Source organism: Strix uralensis, chromosome 21 (genome assembly GCF_047716275.1).
Source record: "Strix uralensis isolate ZFMK-TIS-50842 chromosome 21, bStrUra1, whole genome shotgun sequence".
In the NCBI taxonomy this organism is placed as follows: domain Eukaryota; kingdom Metazoa; phylum Chordata; class Aves; order Strigiformes; family Strigidae; genus Strix; species Strix uralensis.
This window is the reverse complement of record NC_133992.1, coordinates 10,124,489-10,144,613: the sequence shown is the minus strand read 5'-3', so window position 1 is coordinate 10,144,613 and position 20,125 is coordinate 10,124,489. Positions and strand designations below refer to the sequence as shown.

Here is a 20,125-nt window from a genome sequence, read left to right as displayed (position 1 = left end):
AATTATTTTTTTTTTACTATGGTTGGTTTTTTTGGTGGATTTTTTTCTGCTTTACTTCCTGTCTAAAAGCTTGGGTTTTATTCCTGACTTTAGAACTATAGCAGCTCTGATTGGGAATGAATTCTGCAATCGCCCCCACTAATATGAATCAAATAGCTATAAATATCTTTATTTTTTTTTTTTAAAGGCAGTTTCACCTTGCAGGCAGGAAGAGGGTCTCTTGCCCTGCGAGATTTACAATATTTTAAGGCAGCAGACAACTGTCTCCTAGCTCTGTCTTGTGACATGATTATTTTCTGTACAGCTTGATGGATTTGTTGTCAGCAGGGTAAGTGCTGTGAGCAAAACAGTCCAAACAAGGCAGCCCTGAATGTGTGGAAGGTGGGTTTGAAGTAAGACAAGTTTAATTGCTGGACACTGTATGGTCTCTCCTTTTTCTGCCCGCCTGGAGTGGACGTGGGGCTGAGGTGCGGACCTGAGAGGTGGGATGTCACCGTGTCCTACTCTGGCTTCTGTGCCCGTATCTCCTGGGCTGCAGGAGCTGTGGCAGCCTTGAGCTTCGGGTCAGTGTGTAGCCCATGACCCTGCAGAATAGCTCTTGGCTAAAGGCAGTCTGCACTGTTGTTTTCCAGCCTAGCAGGGGGAGGACAGGCGTGATGTTGTCCATGCAGTGTTATTTTCTTGGAATATTTGGCAAGGAAGGAGCAAAGATTTGGGGGAGAGCACGGTGTTGGGAGGTCTGACTGTCGCTCCAAGCTTCTGAACACATGTTACGAGTAGTGTTCCCCCTCTGGGGACCTATATCATCACCCAGGTCCTAATTATAGTGCTGTTTTGACAGCAGTCATGGTGATTATGGTTAATGGCACTGATAACACCTTGTGCTGTTTGCTTTGTTTCTTACTTGGCAGTGTTGTCAGCATCCCCAGTGCTCCTGGGACCATCGCTGCCTTCTCCATATTGCTGTGTTGCTTGAAAACGTTTGATGTGTAAGAGTCCTCGAATTTTGTCTGTGTACCTTTTGTAAAGGAACATTTTTGCTCTTAAGACAAGGCAGCCAAAAGGCAATCTGTGATACAGATCATCATTAGCTGCTATCTGGCAGTGATGGATGACCCTGGGAAACATTGTTAAAGGCAATATCTGCTCTTCCTGTTCTTCTCGGCTCTTTCTGCCTTCAGATCAGTTATCCTTTAAAGAATAAGTTGAGGAGGAGGGAGGGTGGCCCTCCCCTGTGCTGTATTGGAAAGAGACTTCCTCATCCCTGTGTCACCGCACGGTGGAAGGTCACCCTGTTCTGCCTCATATGAGTGTCAGAAGCAACATCCATTCCCTGGTTTGAAATATTGCAGCTGTCGCATTGATGGGGGCCAAGTGATCTGCCAGCGTTATGCCACTCACTCCTCTGGCAGAATGTTGTGCAGATTGTCTAACTCATTTGTGGCCAAACACTGGGTTTATATTTGGCCTCTTACTGCTTTTAAAAAATTTGTTCTTTTTGTTGCGTTTGCCCTTTTTGAAGCACCTTTTGCAAAAGGATCTCAAAGTGCTCTGGGAGCCACCTTAATTGCTGTTTTACAGATGTGTATGTAACCCAAGGTGTGGAGAAGCTGCAGGACTTGCTTAATGCTCCATCTGGGAACTGATGCTGGGACTCGCTGCTGTACACACCGGCACTGTTCTGATTTCTTCAGACAACTGATGTCTTCAAAACTTTGTTCTTATCCTGCTAGACTTGACATAGACATGTCATCTCCACGCATTCAGAAGAAAACATTTTTCTACACATGATGTAGACTTGCTTTGGTCTAGGACTTGATCTGACAATGTTGTGAGACCTTCCTGGCTGCTTGTGGTGGGCCTGGAGTCTGGGATGTGACTTCTCTGAATACTTGGAAATCCTGCTTATCTGGAGGAATGCACAAGTCTGTATGAGTGGTTTGCACTGATTTAGGGTGAGGCTTAGGGACCACTCCAAGTGAGCTTCCCCCGCTCCCCATATCTTTGTTCAAACCCACAGTCAGGGACATACTGTGCTGTTAGCTAAAAGGTTGAGCGTGGTGGGAGAATTGCATTAACAAGCCCCAGCGTCTTAGCTGTGGAAAAGCAGCTCATGTTCTGCAGTATCTCTCTTCTGAACCACACCATATGGCCAAGCCCAGCACCTTCAGCTTGTCAGCAGTAATTTGCTGGCTCAGGAAGGACTGAATCTTCTTTTCTGGTATTAAGATATGAATAGTAGGTGCTTGCTGAGGTGGTACAGGTCCAGGCATGTTGCCTGTGTGTCAGCAGAGGAGAAACTTAATACCTGGGGGCTGGGGGGTAGAAGGCTTTGCCTTCACAGATAGGGATGGTTTGGAGCCCATTTAAATGGGCAGGGATGTGCTCTGTGGGATCTGCCATCTCCTGCTTTTCCCCAGTCTGAGAACTGCTCAGATCATTTCTGGAACTTGCAAAGCTTCCTGGGTGGCAGATGGATGAGGCCTCTTTGGAGTCTGTCAAACTATGAGTGCTTCTGCCCAAAGGTAACCCTCTTTTGGAGGAACCCTGAGCTCCTCACCTGACAAGGAGAGGTTCGTAGCAGCAGAAGTCCTTCTGCTCTTGGAGCAAAGAGGCGCCAACAGAAATAGCTGGTGTGACCATAGAGGCAAAGTGCTTTGGGAGGACACCAATTCAGAAAGGAGGGAGCTGCTTGCCTTTGACCATCTCGTGGACTCTTCTAGGGCCCTTTTACTTTGGGCAGAACTGAAAATATGTGAGTGAATCAAGACGCTCCCTTGTTCTGGATTTCAGCTGTGAACTCGCCCATCTGCTGCCTGAAACCAACAGCGGATGAAGGATATTGTATTTGTTAGAGGAAAGAAGACGTTACTTTCTGTAGGTCTCTGGAAACAAAAGCAATGCTCCTTTCCCTTTTGCTTTCAAGGGCAGCGTACAGAGAGAAAAAGAATTGTCCCAGATAAACACAATTCAAGATTCCGGCAACTTAATGGTGATGTTGCCCACGCAGATGGAGTGAAGACTGGAGAACAGCTGAAAACTGGAGAGCGGTGCATGTTGTACGGACATGAAGATGCCATCAGCATCTTCAAAACCCTGGGTCCTGCCTGTGAACTTAACAGAGAGACCTGTCTGCAAAATTGTTCCAAGTAGACCTCAGCCCCGCTGCTTCCTTCTGCCAGTGGGCTTGGAGCTCTGGGTTTATGTTCAGAAAATGCGCAACCTGCAGAAGAAGAGGTAGGGGAGGGCTCAGGCACGTGCTGTGGGAGGAACTGGGGCTGTAACTTGAGTCTGTCCTTACTGACTCGTTTCCCTTCCCTTTGCCAGTCTGTGGAGGTGGTTCAGGTTGGCTCCCTTGAACAGCAGATTCCTATCTTCTGCCTAAATTGCCCTTCTAGTCTTTTCTTACAGACAGTTGAGCTATGGCCTTTGGAAGCTGTTGTAGGTGGCATGTTTCAGTGTGCTTGAGTTTGTTCATTGACCTTTAGTGGGTTCTTCTGCCCTTGGTGTTGCGTGTCTGGGTGCTTTTAAGCCTACAGTGACTGAACTGCGTGTGAAGTTGTTTCTTAAAACTAGCTCTGGCTGTGGGGCCCCAAGGATGTGGGAAGGGCAGGTGGGTTTTAGAAGTGGGTTATTTTTCTATTAATAATTGCTATCCTTGACTCTTGTCCCTTTACGTGACAGCAAAGGCTTGGCAGAGCACAATGTGGAGAGAAAGCCTCCTCTCCCTTCCCCTTGTTTGCTTAGGTCCCAAACTGAGCAATGATGTTAATTAGATAAGTCAGATACTCTGCAAAGCAGCCTGGTCAAGGACAAACAGATTTTAATAAAAGGCTGTGTGCACTGGAGGGTCATGTCACTGCTTTGGGCCTGAGGAGTTACTATGGGAACACCAGGAGAGCACCCAGAGAGTGCAAGAGTGTGCAAGTGTGTGTGTGTGTTTGAGTGTGTCAGGCCCTGAGGCACAAATTTCACTTCTGGTTATGTTTCCACTGGCAAGTATGGCCTGAGCAAGATGCCACTCTTGGAGCTGAGTTTTGTTGCTGTAGGGTTTTCTGTGTTGCGTGGATGGGAACCCTCCCTGCAGGCTATTCAAATTGCACAATAAATTTGATCCGTGCTAGACTGCAATGTGATGAATTGGGGAAACTGGTGTCCAACTCAGCTTATAGACTGTTTACAGTTGAACTCAGTCTCTTAAAAAGGACCTGGATATTGGAAAGGGTTTTGTTTGTGTTGAAATTTGAACTGAAATTATGTTGAAATTTGCTTCTTTCTCAGCTGTCTTCTAACTGGAACTCAACGTTAGTTCCTGTGATAATGGCTCATTCCTTCATTTCAAGTCCTCTCAAGATTCGTCTCTGTTAAGCTGCCTGAACTTAATCTTGCTGATTTGAGTATAAGGTGTTCCTTTGTCTTCAGTCCCAAGCTGTCTTTCAGCAGTTCGGGATGTATCATCAAAGACCGGTCAATACCTGATGATGACACTAGATAACTGCTCTAGTGATCTACAAACTGTAAATGTGCCTTGGAACTGATGGGAGTTTGGTATGATCCTGCAATGGGTCCCTTGAATTCAACATCCTGTAGCAGAAGCTCATTCTCACTAATTTTCATGTGGTCTAGCAAGAGGATCAGTAGAGAAAAGTTAAACATTTCTGGTATTAACAGCCTTAATATTTTTATTTCCCCTATCAAACAGAAGTTGAGGCAGGGACTGGCTGCACCGGCACTGCAAGCAGCTTTCTTGCACAAGTAGAATAGCCACTCACATGTAGGCTCTGCAGTGAGCTTGAAATCAGATATTTGTGTGGGAGTTTAAGGTGGGAGCTCAAATGAGCTGCTTACGGTCCCGTTCTCCGTCTTGTTACTTGGTGGTTTTGGGGACAAATGAACAGTGAGACAGGAGAGGTCACAAGTGTGTTCAGAGGGAGAGTCTGGAACCAGCTTTTTCACCTGTTTTTTTGTTTGGACAGTCCTTGTGGGTTGTCCTGCTTTGGAGGATGCCGTTGGGCTGCCAAGTGTTGGGTGTTTGGAGCCATACAGAGCCAACTCAGCGGGGAGATTGCCAGGGAAATGGGGTTGGATTTTACACAGTTTATGCACTACTCAGAAGAACTGGCTTTGTTTCCTGGCAGCTGAGAAAACACCATTCTGCCTGTTTGTAGGAAAAATGTATCAGGATTGGTATTTCGTACGTGCATCACCCTGTGTCCCTTTGCAGCAGGAGGCAGCGAGTGCTGGGTGCAGACTTGGGCAGAGGATACTGGAGCACAGACCTGGAGCAGGGGGGAACTCTGCCCTGAAGTCAGTGTGCCCGGGAGGTGTGTGGGTGCACAGTGGCAGGTTGTGCCCTCAGGGAGAGAGACCAGAGCAGCGTGGAGTGCCCTGGCTTGGCCACACACCTCAGCCTTGGTCTGCAGAGACGCTGGGTGCAGGGACTGGGCCTTGGCTTGTGGTAAGGGTGGCTTTGGGTGAAGCATCTTCTAGGGCTCAGTGGGAAACTGCTCCAGGAGGTGTCAGCTGGGCTGCTGCTGTCGCAGTGGTGATGAGCAAGTTGTTCTCTTGGTCTGGGTACCACAGTCAAACTTCCTGCGAGTGCTCTTTGTCTGAGAACAAATAGAAACCACCTTTGGACACTTACTATCTTTTGTCTGACCCTTGCTTTTCTGACTCTAGACAAGTGAGCTATGTTTTTTCTGAGCAGATAGCCACCTCTGACCTAGATAGTTTTGACTTTTAAAAATGCATTGAGTAGAAATGAAAAAGCCAAAAAGAGCAAAGAGAAGCATCTGAATGGAGGAGCAGGAACATGCTGTGTCCATCCACCTCATGAAGGGGCTGACTTTGCAGCTGGCAAGGTATTTCCAAATGTAAGCTTTCAACAGTGTGCTGTCCCTTCTGAGAACTTTGGATATGCATGGTCTAGCAGGAACAGCTGTAACTTAGAGAGGACTTGGAGCGCTCCAAGGAGCCCATTTCCTTTCTCTTGAAGGAGTATTGCTGGTCTTGCTCCTCTGCTGGCTCGCAAAGTGCTCACACTGACAGCACAGCATGTGCCATTGCCAAAGGTGTTGAGAAATGCAAGAGAGGAAAGCTAGCCTGGAGGCTAATATGCAGAGCGCCTGTGGAAAAAGTGACAGCAGGAGAGTTAATGAAAAGCAGACGCAGAGCACTGGAAGCTGCATAGCCAAGAAATTCTGCACAGTCCAGGGTTTTCTCTGGTATCCAATAAAGATGTGTTACGATTTGGCTACTGTCTCTGTTACCCAGGGGAAAGCGGTGCGGACATGAATAGCCTGGGTACGTGGCTTCTGCACTCTGCACCACCTGAAGAAAAACAGATGCCGTGTTACTCTTGCAGTATGAGTGTGTGTCTTGAGAGCCAGGAGCCCCCAGTTTCTTGTCCAGGTTGCCACTGGGAACCCAGGGGCTGCCCTTGGTCACTTGCAGATGCAGTCTGTAAATTTATCTGCTCCTGTGTCTCACGCTTAGGAGGCTGGTTTCTCAGAGGTGCTGAGTGCCCACCATGCCCACTGAAAGCTGGTGTCCACACCGCTGGGGTGCACTAGCTGCCTGTCCCCGAGTTATTGTCACCCAAACAGTGTTTGACCTGGGGCTGGTGCTTTGGCTGAATGCAGAGAGGCAGCTGCTGCCTGGAGGGTGGCTCCCTCTGGGGTTGTTTTTTGTAGTTTTTTTCTAGTGCAGTGAGTAATTAAATGTGTAAAAAGTAAACTTTTTAACCATTGCATAGGAGCATGGGTGCACTGTAGACTAACTCCTCTAGAAATAATGGTCTTGCTTTTGGCAGAATGGAGGCGTCCTGCCTGGAACTGGCCCTGGAAGGAGAGCGCTTGTGCAAGGCTGGGGACTTCAAGGCTGGGGCAGCCTTCTTCGAAGCAGCAGTGCAGGTGGGAACAGAGGACCTGAAGACTCTCAGTGCCATCTACAGTCAGCTGGGCAATGCCTATTTCTACCTAAAGGAGTACTCCAAGGCCCTGGAGTACCATAAACACGACCTTACCCTGGCCAGGTATGCACGTCAGCAGTGCTTCATCCTAATCAGGCTCAACCTGTCCATACTTGAGTGAAGGGAAACTCTGTGGGGTCTGAACCCAGCAGCCTGAGGGAATCTGCCCCAGAAATAAGCATTAGAAACTAGCCCTGAGGCATGGGGTGAGGAGTTCTCGTGGAGAACTCGGGAGGCAACAAGAATGGGCCAGCTACCTTCAGAGCAGGGAGGTGGAGAAAAGGGGTATGGATGTGGGGAGGGTGCTTGGAGCAAGCACAGGGCAGTGTCCCGTTCTCCCATCCCCAGGTACTCGTGAGCACACCTGAAGTCATTAGAATGGTTCACCTGAGACAACAAAACAGGGATCTGTCTTCAAAATTTGAGAGCGCCTGTATGAAGCACTCCAGCCAGGCGTGTGCGCTGGGAACTGCTGGATGTGGTGTACATACCATGCAGCGCTTGCTGCAGCTTGAATTCTGCCTCCAACAGTTGGTGAATAAAAGTCTGTGCCTTTCTAACACCTCTCTTCCCTCCTCCGGTCATCTTGTAGAACCATCGGGGACCGCATTGGAGAAGCCAAGGCAAGTGGCAACCTCGGGAATACATTGAAAATACTTGGGCAGTTTGATGAAGCTGTTGTTTGTTGCCAGAGACACTTGGACATTTCTCAGGAGCAGGGAGACAAGGTAATTATTTCATAGCATCCAACAGGAAATATTTCCTAGCTTGAAAAATCATCTGTCTGCAAATGTGATATGGTGAAGGTGGGCTTTGGAAGAAGGTGGAGTGTAAAGCTCTCCCTTCTGGCTGCCCTCACAGGTCTCATGCTGCTGACAGTAACAGCTGCCATGACAGTGAAGATGGGAAAGGAAAATGTGGGCCTCCTGGCTTTGACCATCTCTGCCCAGCAATGGAAAGGTCCATATTGGGATGTGAAGTGTAATACCTTGCTGCTCCCTGTTCTTCCTCCCTTTAGGTAGGTGAAGCCAGAGCACTCTATAATATAGGAAATGTTTACCATGCAAAAGGAAAGCACTTATCTTGGAACATGGCCCAGGATCCAGGCTACCTGCCTCAAGAAGTCAAGGAGACGCTACAGAAAGCTTCAGAATATTATGAGTAAGTATTCAAGCTTGGCCAGCCCTTTCTCCTGCAGGGAACAGAGCTAGTCAGGCATCAGTGATTGCGAAAATGCACACAGGCACACCTTCGTTCAGCTTATCCTGCTCGGATCATAATCTGCATTTGTGCTGTTCCTGTTCTGCTGACAGCTTTCAGGGTCTGCAGGTCAGCTGAGCTCTGATAGCCATTAGGCTAATGATAGCTGCAGGAGGTGCAAGATGACAATTTTTACCAAGTCATGTTGGAAGCATTTCTCATAGGGGGAACTTGTTTCCTGGGCCACTGAGGATGTGGGAGCTCTGGAAGATGTTTTTTGAAAAGAATGAGACTGTGGGCTCAGCATTGTTGAAAATCAGGTCACTGAATGAGATTTTGCGTGTGGTAATGAATTAGGAATATTCCCCTGAGGTGCCAAGTTACAATGGCAAATTAATCTCAAGGAAGGTGAGGGAGGGACTGCAAGCTTTTATAAAATTAGAGCTGAAATTCATCCTGGCATCGCCTTGGCAAAACTCACTGTAGTTTGAAGTATGCAATTAAGGTCAATAGTCTGCTCCTTCTCAGACCTATATTTGGAAGCTAAACTGTCAGCTCCTGTAGCCCCTGCTGCTCTCTGCTGGCCTTGATGAGAATGGATCCTTGCGTGTCTCCATCGCTGGGGCCACCAGCAGAGACTCCTTCACCCAAGGGAAGAGGCTTCCACTTGAAGTCCTGGTTGTCCTTCTTATGGATCTGTAGTTTATCTTGCTTGTAATATCCTTTCCTAAATAGTTTTAACGATCACTCTGGTGTCCCACAGAGGAAGGTTGTCACCAGACTTTTGGGCTAATGTTTTTCTCCTCGTACTTCAGAGTTTTGCTTCAATAATGCAGGGGTTTTTAAGTAGCCTTTTTAAGTTAAGAGAGTGACAAGATCTTATATCAATCTCCTCATATCTGAGGATGTGACAGTGTCTATATAGAGCTCACAATCCTTTTTCCAAAGGATGGTGCATGTAGCATAGCCAGTGGGTAAATTTGTGCCAGCTGGGAGCTCTGTGCTTCCCTGTGTGTGCTGTATGTGTAAAAGGGGGAAAAAACAGGGTAAAGAAATGCTGGGAAGCTCCATGAGCAGAGCCCTGGCATGGGACTGTGGATCTTGCCCCTCTCCCAGGTTTGTCCCTGTCTTGCTGTAGGTAATCCTTTCTCCTATGCTCCTGGCTCTCCCCTGTACAGTGAGGTGGCCATTTTGTATTTAATGTGGGATCCTATCAGCCCATTGGTGTGTGAGCACTTGTGCAGTTCCTGTACACAGCTGCGGATTGCCTGAGGTCAAGAGAGCAGCAGGGACTTACACCACTGGATCTGCAGGAGCTCCTGGAGCTGCAGCTAGCGTAGATCACCAGGCTATCACCTGCCAAGGGGTGACTGCGCACAGGACAGGCGGCTGGAGGGGGGAAAGCTCTCCTGTCTTTACCATACAAGTTTCTTCACTGCGGCTCCTGCAGTCTTGGCTGTGTCTCACCAGATGTGCTGCTCTGATTTCTTCCAGGAGGAACCTGTCCCTGGTGAAGGAGCTGGGGGACAGAGCCGCACAGGGCCGTGCTTATGGCAACCTTGGCAACACCCAGTACTTACTTGGCAACTTCAGTGAAGCTATAGCCTTCCACAAGGAGGTAGGAAACTGCTGCACTTTCCTCCTGGGGCAGGGGCTGACTGGCTGTTGGGGAGCTGCCTTTCTTCTCACCGCAGCCCAAGTACAGGGAGATGTTTTCCTCCAGCTGTTTCTCTCCCTCGTGTGTGTACCTTCATGTCTGGCCCTGTTGTACTAACTCATGCTAAGCAACATTTTACTCCAATCCCCATCAGCACCTAATCAGCAGCTTGAGGGAAGGGTGCTGTTGGCTTGGAAACCAAAGGAGATATCTAAGGGCAAATTGCAGCTGGGCCTAGCAAGGCTTTTCTGCTCTTAATTTGTATCAGTCTAGATTTTAATAAAAGCAAGCCATGAATTTAATTAAGCTGCTGAAAGAGCTGTTGATGAGGAATAAATGTTGCTTGTAGAACATAGTAACTTTCTCTAAAGCTGTGCAGAGGGGTGAGGTGACAGTCCCTGCCCCAGTTCAAATGCAATTCAGCTTCTATACCAAGTACGTATCAGTTTCCTTGCGGCGGAAGGTGCTCAGCATCTTGAAAAGTCAGTCCTGTCACAGCTCTTCTGATTTGTAAATCTGGGGAACAGCAGCCAGCAGTGCTTTGGGAGAAGGGGCTGGAAAACTCTGTGCAGGGTTTGGGACCAGGAGCAGGTGCTGCAAAGTGGAGGGTGAGAGGTGGGGGAGCAGGGGGATGTGAAAGGAGAGGCAGGACTGAGGTGCGGGTGAGGGCAGAGGTCTGGGGATCAGCGCAGACGGTGAGATGGGGGGCACACGTGCATGCTCATTCTGTGCCACAGCACCGCGCAGGGACAGCCTTGTTCCTGCACATCAGCCACATCCCTTCACAGCCTGACCTACGGCTCTCCATTCTCCCGTTTATTCAGCTGTTAAGTACGTGCATAACTCCTTTTGCACTTTAGCTAAAGAGATGTGTACTGCCCAGGCTGGAGTAGGAGTTAGGAGGATGCAATATTACTCCCACTTTTCCAAAGGCCGTTCCTGAATTGCAAAAGAGGGAGAGATTTCCTGCTGCATCCGGCCCCGATAGGCATGTCCACCGCTATCTTGCTGGGCGGGAGCTTTGCAAACCAAGAAATTAATCTCAGAAAAGTTGCTGTGTCAGAGGAACCTGTCAGTGGCCAATCTGTACTCACTAATCTGTGTCTGCTGCAGCGCCTTGCTATTGCGAAGGAGTTTGGGGACAAGGCAGCCGAGCGGCGAGCGTACAGCAACCTGGGCAACGCGCACATCTTCCTTGGGAGGTTTGACATCTCTGCTGAGTACTACAAGTAAGTGCTGGGGGCTAAGGCAGATTCGGGGCACGTGTTCCCTGGAAATCTTGACCTATTGCAGTGAATTTGTAGGCTTAGGGGGATGTGACAAGGGACCTGAAAGCCGACTGCGTGTGTGGCGCTCAGCAGTGGCGACTAGTACAGGCACCTGACAGCCTGCAGTGTGTTACAGGCATCAACTCCAACGCAGCATGTGCCAAAGCGGTGACTTTCCTGTCCCCTTGCAGAAGTGCCCTGCAGTGACCAGGTCTCTTCATTCCCACCTGTTCCATGCAGGAAAACACTCCAGCTCTCCAGACAACTCAAAGACCAAGCAGTAGAAGCCCAGGCTTGCTACAGTCTTGGAAACACGTACACGCTGCTTCAAGACTATGAAAGAGCCATCGAGTACCACCTAAAACACCTGGTGATAGCACAGGAGCTGGGAGACAGGTAAAGCACTGCCTCAGGAGATGGTGTCTGCACTGGTGGGCTCAGAGCACTACCCTTCCCTATTGTTCTCTACTGCTGGGGTTAAACAGTAGTGACACGTATTCTTGAAAAATCTTTAGAAATCTCTCAGAACCCAGGCCTTAATCCAGTCATCCATCAAAAACATAACATGATTGACACCTTTATCATGTCATTCAAACGTGGAGACTGTGCTCTTAATGCTATGCCTGTGTGGGCTGAGTGAGATTTCTGATAAGAGGTGCTTCAAGAAAATGCATTGTATTGAGCACTTTGCCATATGGCTACTGCTGTTTTAACCCAGAAGGGCCCCTCTAAAGCTCCTTCAAGTTCATAAAAATTGTATCTTCCTTAGAAGCTGTGTGGTTAGGGTGTACATACGTGCCACTTTGTTCTGTTGCTCCAAGGTGACGCTGGAAACTTCCATATAGAAACAAATGATGTTACATAGAGCATGTGGAGATGATACATTCTGCTTCTCATTCCTTCTTCTTTTCTCATTCCTCCTTCTTTAGGAAGTTTAGCCTTTTTTTTAAAAGAAATATATATTTTTTTGAGTGGTGGGTTCCTTTCTCCTGCGTACTCTCTATGATCCTGGAGCCTTCTTGCAGCTGAAGTGACTGCAGCCACCTTGTTCAGTGTCACTGCTGCTGGCTCTTGGGAAACAGGGTGTCCTCCACTAGATGGAGCAGAGACATCAGAATGGGATTTGTGGCACGATCCGGGCAGTATCTGCTCAGAGAAGGTATAATCCCACCCAAGGGTGAATCATGCTGTGGGGGTGCAGGCCTGTGGGCTCCTGCATTTCTGGGAACACACCCTATGAGCAGAAGGTATTGAACAGGGTGACAAGAAAAATGTTTAAATGCTGATCAACCCGCCCAAACCTCCGAAGAGGGAGCTGCAGTCATGCTGAACCTCCCCCTGCGCCCCCATGTGCTTTTTTTATCCCATCGCCCCCCACATCTGCTCGTTTGCAGAGCTGAGCAGGCTCTGATGAGCAGTAGGTCTCTGCCTGCTTGTGCAAACAGGTGCTGAAACCTGCTCCAGAGAGACCCGAGTGTCTGGCTCTGACTGGCTGCACTCAAGGGCTGGGGCTGAGGGCTGCCCAGGGCGAGTTTCACAGTCCTCTGCTTCCCCTGGCTTCTGAAAACAAGAAGCAGTGCCCTGGAGACCTTGTGGAAATAGGTCAATATTTGCTTGGCTGTTGCATGCAGTTTCAGTTTGTGCGTGCTTCCTGGGCCACGCACTGCTGGTATTTAGCAGGAGAGCATTGCATGCCTGCAGCGTTCTCTCCTTGCCACATTCTTCCTAGTTTAGCTCTGGGCTGTTGTTGAATAAAAAGGCTGGATGTGTGTCCCTGGAGAGGAATCCTTGGTGTGCGAGGTGGAAGCTGGACAGGAGCTCTGACTTCTGCTCTCAGGCTGGTGCTCACAAATGAAGCCAAACCATTCTGGGTCCTCACTACAACTGCTTAGCTTTTTGCCACTCTGGGTGCAGGCCTATTTCTGAGGCTATTGCTCATCCCCTGATCTTACTGACCTAAGCATAAGAAGCATTTAAGATGTACAGTGCATTTTTTTTCTTTGTAGACCCTTTCTGTAGGTGAAAGCATAGCTAGGAGGTCTGGCAGTTGGTGCTCTCGAGAGGGAGGCCCTGAAAGGGCTGCTGTGCTGCTGGGTTTTGCCCAGCATTTCTGTGGTTGACAGTTTCCTGTTTTGCAGGGTGGGAGAAGGAAGAGCCTGCTGGAGTCTCGGAAATGCCTATGTCTCCCTGGGGAGCCATGAACAAGCTTTGCACTTCGCAAGGAAACATCTTGAAATCTCCCAAGAGGTAAGAGAAGCTGGTTCAGATCAGAGGGAATTAGTCCTGCCTGTTGAGAGGAAGACTTTCTTTTATGCCAATAAGTTATATTAATGTAGTTCTTCTCTTGCAGTCACTGCTCTGAAAAGCCCTTGTTCATGTGCTTTTTCAGTGGTGTCTTTAGGAATTGCAGAACTTGGCTGGAAAATATTGTTTTTATGGGAGGCTCCCAGCCTTCCCCTTAATTACAGCTAATACATTTGCTGGATGTTGCTCTTAACCGATATTCCTGAGTGAGAAAGGACTTGAGAGGACTAAGTGTCTGGTCTGCTGGTCAAGGTGGTGTGCACCAGCCGGCGTGAAGGAACTCGGATACCTTTTGGTGTCCAGTCTGTTAGTAAAACCCCGCTTTCCTGAGCACAAGGCTGTGAGATCCTGAGATGGACCTTGTGATTTTAGCTGTGGTCTGACCCAATTTGCTGGCAAGTTAAGTACCTGGAGAAAACAAGGCCAGCCTCTAGTCATGGGCTGGGTGCTCTGAACCTGCTGTATCTTGCACTGCAACACAGTGTACGTTTGAGAAGATATTTCCCCTCAGTGGAGCTGGCAGGGTGTCCCAGCTGTGAGGTGGTAAACTCTGGCACTGGCCTGATGAAATCAATTGCTGACACTGGATGAGCACAGCCTGCAGCTAGTCCTGTACCGCTGCCGCACCATTTGGGTTTCATGTGCAGAGCTACTCTGGTTTTCACAGATGTGCTTGCCCAGCTAGCTGCAGCTTTCCTAGTGCAAGAACATATGGCATTTTTAGGTGGCTCAGAAGTACAGAAAGCAAGAATTCCATTGTTTGCTCTTTCCAGTGTATTATGAGGAAATTGGCTGTGGCCTCTTTAGTCTCCCCCAGATGAAGAAATTGCCCTATTGAAGCACTAATTGAAATTACCGTATGTAAGTGCTTTGTGTGTTCTCCTGCCTATTAGGTTGGCTAAATCTTGGGGGTAGGTCTGACATACCAGCCTAATTATGTGTTTAATTATACTTATCAGACACGCAGAAGAAATACTGTTCTTTGGCCCTGTACATTTTGGGAAAAATTAACTTTTCCAGCTTTAGTCTGGTAGGACTGTCACAGCATGGGGCTGATTACACGGAGCTGGTGATGTGCGGTGCAGATGAGGGGTGACGGGAGGACAGGAGCAGGAGCTGTCCTGGTGACTCCTGGGGGTGGAGGGGAAACCCAACATGGTGGGGGCTCACGGTGTTCCCATTCTGGGGTGATGGCTGTGATTGTGGGGCATGTCAGGAGTAGGTTACTCATGGCAGGTGGCTAATAAACTCCCCCACATCGTTAATTATAGAGCAGTGTAGAGACTGTCCATTTGTGAGGAGAGCCTGCATTAGCTTCTAGCGGCTAGTGATTCTGTTATAAAGCTGATGTTTTATTTTAGCTTTGGGAACCAAGTGAGCTTCTTGTGCTGTTGTGGCAAGCGCGAGCTTTTTTCCCAGGGGAAACCTAGTGAAGTTAAACCTTTGCACACTGTTTGTAACTCACTTCCCATCACCATTTTCCCCTTCAACCCCAACAAAAATCTGATGGTGACATTTGAATCCAAATGAAATCTGCTCAGGGTAACCACATTAGAAGCTGCTGCAGGGTGATCGGAGGTTACTGAAAAATTTCCTCTGAATCAGCTGGAATAAAGGATGTACCTAAAAAACCTTGGAAGCTGCCCCAGCTCTCAGACACCACTCTGGAGTACCTCTTCCATCTCTGCATATGGCAGGGGGCTCCTGGGAACCTGAGACATCTGAGCTGGGGGTAGAAAACAGGGCTCTGCTGTGGTGTGTGTGGTAGGTCCTGCCTAGGATCCTTGTCTTGCCAGTGTGTTCCTCTGATGTTAATAGGGCCTTGGAGAGGATCTGGAATGAGTGGAAATAAGGGAAGCATTTAACAGAGCATCAAGGACTGCGAGACCTAACCAGGACATAGTAATTTCTCTGGAGATGATGTCAACAGCAAATCTCTTGTAATTGGCAGGGGATTTGTGCCTGATGATAAGCTGTTTGATCTGCCTCCCTTTACTAGTGCTTGGGGCTTTGTCATAAATAATGTGTGGATTTATGATTTTCTTCTAGGATGGCTCACACTGCAGTCTATCTCGAAGGACCACAAAAGAGCTGTTGCAAGGCATTTAGTAGGGAGTTGGGCCTCTCCAAGGGAACAGCTGAGGTCTTCCTCTGTAACAGAGGCTGCTGTTCCTCTGAAGATTAGGGGCTGTTTTTGAGTGACTTCTCTGTGTTCGCTGGTGATGTGCAGCACAGTAATTTTCTTGTTTGGTTAAACTTTGAGGTGGGCCCAGCAGCATGTCCTACAACTCCCCCTCTTAAGTAGCAGGAGCTGTTGGACAGATCTCTTCCTGAACACCTAACATCGGCTTCCTTGGCCTCAGGCCAGTGAGAGATGGGAATTCGGAAAAATTTGGACTCTTAAAAGATTTTTGGAGTCTCATGTGGGTAAATCACTAGGACCAACTCAAAGCTGTATGGATCTGAGCGAGGAAAGAGGGGCTTTTGGAGCATCCAAGCCCTGAGTGTGACACTGCCCACGTGGCTGATAGTAGTGTGGCTGTCTGGTGTTCAGTAACTATGGAGATACTTGAGGAAGGGGGCTGAGAGTTTCAGGGCTCTCTGCCAAGCCATATGTGGCTACAGGACAGACCAGATGTGCCCGTTTACCTCTGTCCCAGTTCTGTAGCAGTGGGTGAGCTGTGCCCCCTCAGTTCATTGTACTGAACTCTGCAGAGTTGCCTTTTGAGATGCAGCAAGTGCACAGAACAGCATGCGTGGACCCTCTCCCAAATTACCACTAAATAAGAGATTTGGAGAGTTGCTTTGGTGTTGAAAGCTGGGCTGTACGGTCTCTCTGGGTGTCTCCAAGTTCTCTTTTGGCTGGCTGTATGCTTACTTTGATAAGGGACTTGGCAAACCCTTTGCTAGGGGCTGTTTGCCTTAGAGCGTGTTGCCTTTTAACCAGCTGCCCTGTTGGTTTTCACCCTGTAGATCGGGGACCGGAACGGTGAGCTGACGGCACAGGTGAACATGGCCCAGCTCAAGTCAGCCCTTGGCTTGGGCCCCGGGGATGAGGACATGGGTACAGCTCATCACTATTCTGGCTATGAAGCACAAGGTGAGTTTCTGGGCTTTTGCCGGCACTGAAGGGCCTCATGAAAGATGTGGTGTAGTGCGTGGGGAGAGGAGGTGTTTGCAAGTGGGCAAAACAGGAGGAAATATGAATGCCAGAGCAAGATGAGGCTATCAAATGCCTTTACCAGAAAGGACACTGTGATATGTTTGCTCTGTGCCTTCCATAAGCTGCAAGAGCAGGAAAGGATCTGCCCCAAAAAGGGCACGGAATGAGTTAATGGAATTAATCTGCATTAGGAATGAAATTCCATGTGCCAAGCAGCAAATCAGCTTTTGTCTCTTTTAAAGCTCTGCAGGGCCCTTTTAACTGATTTGACTGATAAAGCAAGCTTTCAGAAGGTGACTGGCAGGGATTTTTGGCTGTTCTGTTCTCATTAGCACCCAAGAACAAGCCTTACAGCATGGGCTGAAGGCAGGTTGTGAGCATCAGCACGCTGGTTGCTGTCTCACCCCTGGAACACCTGCAGTAATGCCCAGCTTGGAAACAAAGATGTGGCAAAACTTGGTCCACGGTGAATGAAGTGTCTTTAGTCACCTCACTGGGCCCTGGGTCGTTCTGCCTCCGCTCCTCAGGGAGCAGGAGAGCAGAGCCGAGTCCTCGCCACGGCATGCTGTCAGCCTGCCAGCCTGACGTGTGTCCCCAGCTCGGGGACCGTCTGCCTGTCCTGGAACTGCCCGCTGCAGACATTTGGGGGTGCCTGGCATGGGGCACTTCCAGCTGGTTGTTCTGTCGCTGTGGACAGACTTATTAATTCACACAGACGAAACTGCATCCCGGGAGGTGCTGACTGATTAAATATGACCTTGTTAGTTGCAGACACGTTTTTCTCAGGCGGTATGTCCTCTTTCCTGGTGGTAGAACTGACGTAGAGAAGATGATGCTCGAGTTGAGGCACGGTGTTCTGGGAGGGAGAAAGGCTGGCTGCTCATGTTTGCGCTCTCTATTGATTTTGAAGGCGTAGCCTTCTACGTCAGTGCTGAAGCTTTTCCTGAGAAGTCGAGCTGTGGGTGAGGGAGCCAGCGTGCCCTGCTGTGCCCCATCGGGAGCTGAGCGGTTTCCTCAAAGGCCATGTGGGCCACAATGGCTGCCCCAGCCTCCTCTTGCACGTCAGGTCCACCTTTATAATTGCTGGGAAACTTATTAGCTCGGGCCTTCTGTTCCTTCCTGGCACCTTGTGAGGGGCTTTCTTTTGGCAAATTATTTTGCTCTGAAAGGGGAACAGGAAATTAACCTTGATGCTGTTGCTGCTCCTGGGACAGAGTGGAGTGTGGAGGAAATGAGCTGGTGGGGTGCCAGGTCCCTCAGGCTGGGGAGCAGAGGGGTGCAGGGCAGTGCCAAGGACCGCATGGGCATGAGCACGCTGCGTGCTGAGACCCATTTGACTGCATGTGTGAGCATATTGTGTGAAGAGCTGCAGCGGAAGGGTTCGAGAGGGATTTATTTGGGAGAGGTGCTCTGCAGCTCTGACTGTATGCATAACCAGCAGTGCACAGCCTTTTCTTAGCTGGAAATAATTGAAAAAATAGAGCAAGGGGGCCTCTGCTCCCATAACGCACTCCCCGTTGAATCTGGGCTTGAATGCAGCCTGCTATGGGCTGGTCTGGTGTCCTGCTGCCGGCAGGACAGCGTACCTTGGGGGTCAGGGAGGGTCCTGGTCCGAGCTGAGCCTGGTGTGTGGCTGTGTCCCCCACGTGGGTGGTGGCACATCCTCAGCACCTCCTTGGTACAGCCCCACTGGCCGCATCTCACAGCGTGAGACTCACAAAGCGTGCGGCACTGAAGGCTTGGGGTTTTTTCTTGAGGCACATCAAGCCTGGTCAATCATGGGGCTTAACTCTGGAGGTGAAGCAGGGCAAGGCAGAGCCAGCATATGTCCGTGGGCTGCTCACTGCCCTCCAGTGATCCAGATGTGCCTGTGCTGTGTTAACATCTGGAGCCAGTAGTGATTTTTCTCTCATCTGACAGCCAGAACCATGCTGGTCTGTGTGTGTGATCGCTGGAGGGTGGGAAGAGGAGCAGTTGTAGTCAGAGCCAGTGTTCGCTGGAGGTTGCAGTGACCTCGTTAATCCACGGTGCCATTGCTCGCATTCCCAAGGCTGGGGCTGTTGTCAACAAAAGGACAACGTGTTCTCTGGAGGAAAAACACCAAATGACTGGGGCCTGCAGTGCGGGAGAGGGAGGGACCACAGGGCCCGGGGTAGGTTTCCTTGCAGAGTAGGGCTTCCTCAGTTGGCGGGACATGGGGGATGCTGCCCCTTGCCGGGTCCTGGGAACCTGCTGGGGAGGTAAAAATCATCTGCCACTGTCTGTCATGGGCTGGGGCCATGCAGCAGCATCTTGCCAGAGGAAGGGAGTGTGAGTCTTGCAGCGCTTAGCTACATGCGTGCTTTTACACATACATGTCGGGTGGGAAAGGTGCTGTCCCTGTTGCACAGAGAATTAGAGAGAGGGTGGGTGTGCAGGACAGCCTGTGGAGAGGAGCCTGGCTCCCTTGATTCCTCCTTAGCTTTTATTCTGGCTTCAGCTCTCTTATTCTGAACTTTGGTGGAGGATAAGAGAGGCCACCAAGGTGTCTCTGAGCTCTTGAGAAGAAAGGAGATGTATTTAATGGCTGCAAGGAATTCTGGTACCCTCCTGTGCATCTATTAAATGATTAGAAAAGCGTAATTATTTATATTATTAATAGCAGCAATTTACAGCAAGAGGAACATCTGTTTCTGTAATAGCAAGCAGGTGAGAGAGTTGAGATTCAAGTTGACTTCTGAACCAGCCGTGCCTTTTGATGTCAACAAATCTTGTGGTAAGGGGAGCTTTCAGTTTTTTTTCCCCTTCAGATTATTTTCCCTGCTTAAAGTTATAAAATGGCTGCATATTCAAAGGATGCTAAAATCATCTGATAAGGCAGGCATGTTGTAAAACATATTAATTTCATCAAGCAGGTAGAATAAAGTTTCAGAGCAAACTTGAGTTCTGGGAAAATCTGTACCGTTGGCTGAGAAACCCTGAGCCAGACCATCAGACTGATGTCCTTCACAGGTTACCTTTGCTTCGAAGTCTTGGGCATTGCCCTTTGCCGGGGGCCTGGGGGTGGAAGGAGTGTCTGATGTTTTCCTCTGCTGTTTTGGCTCCTCTTGCTGAGCTCTTTGCAATTTTAATTAATATTCTGAGAGCAATTGGACGTCAGAAGACAAAGCTGGAGGCCAGGGAAGTGGGGCAGTGCTGCAAAAGCCTTGTGAAAGCAATGACCTTGTCAAGAAATGCAAACACAGAGAGCTTAAAGCAACAAACTGAAAGAAGCTAGAGAGTAGCTAAAACATGGGGCAAATAAACAGAGGTTCTGTTTCTCCAAACAACTGAAAACATGGCCCTGAAAAATGATCTTGTCCTCTTTCACGCATGGCAAGTTAAGAATTGAGTATTGGTGGGCTTTTGCCTTTGGAGAGAAGTCAGGGAATTTGATGGGGCTATAAGGGAGTTGATTAGTAGGGGTGAAGGCAACCATGAAGAAGCAGCAGTACTGCCTGGTGCTGGGAGATGTCCCGGGGTGCAAACAACCAGCTCTGTCCTCGGCACCGCTGCTGGGCCTGGGCTGGGAGCACTGAACGCCC

General features: G+C 49.1%; 1 protein-coding gene across 3 annotated transcripts in view; it reads left to right on the top strand.

Annotated features, from left to right (window-relative positions):
• GPSM1 (G protein signaling modulator 1) overlaps positions 1-20,125 on the top strand; it is an 82,229-nt gene that overhangs the window by 20,079 nt on the left and 42,025 nt on the right. For 2 of the 3 annotated variants that reach the window (XM_074891633.1, XM_074891634.1), the window contains exons 2-9: positions 6,812-7,033; positions 7,563-7,698; positions 7,989-8,131; positions 9,665-9,788; positions 10,941-11,056; positions 11,336-11,491; positions 13,234-13,342; positions 16,373-16,499. In XM_074891633.1, coding sequence (XP_074747734.1) covers positions 6,812-7,033; positions 7,563-7,698; positions 7,989-8,131; positions 9,665-9,788; positions 10,941-11,056; positions 11,336-11,491; positions 13,234-13,342; positions 16,373-16,499 — 1,133 coding nt within the window. Of the gene's footprint in view, positions 1-2,302; positions 3,238-6,811; positions 7,034-7,562; positions 7,699-7,988; positions 8,132-9,664; positions 9,789-10,940; positions 11,057-11,335; positions 11,492-13,233; positions 13,343-16,372; positions 16,500-20,125 lie in introns of those variants that run through there. The other variant, XM_074891632.1, reaches the window with a different exon arrangement.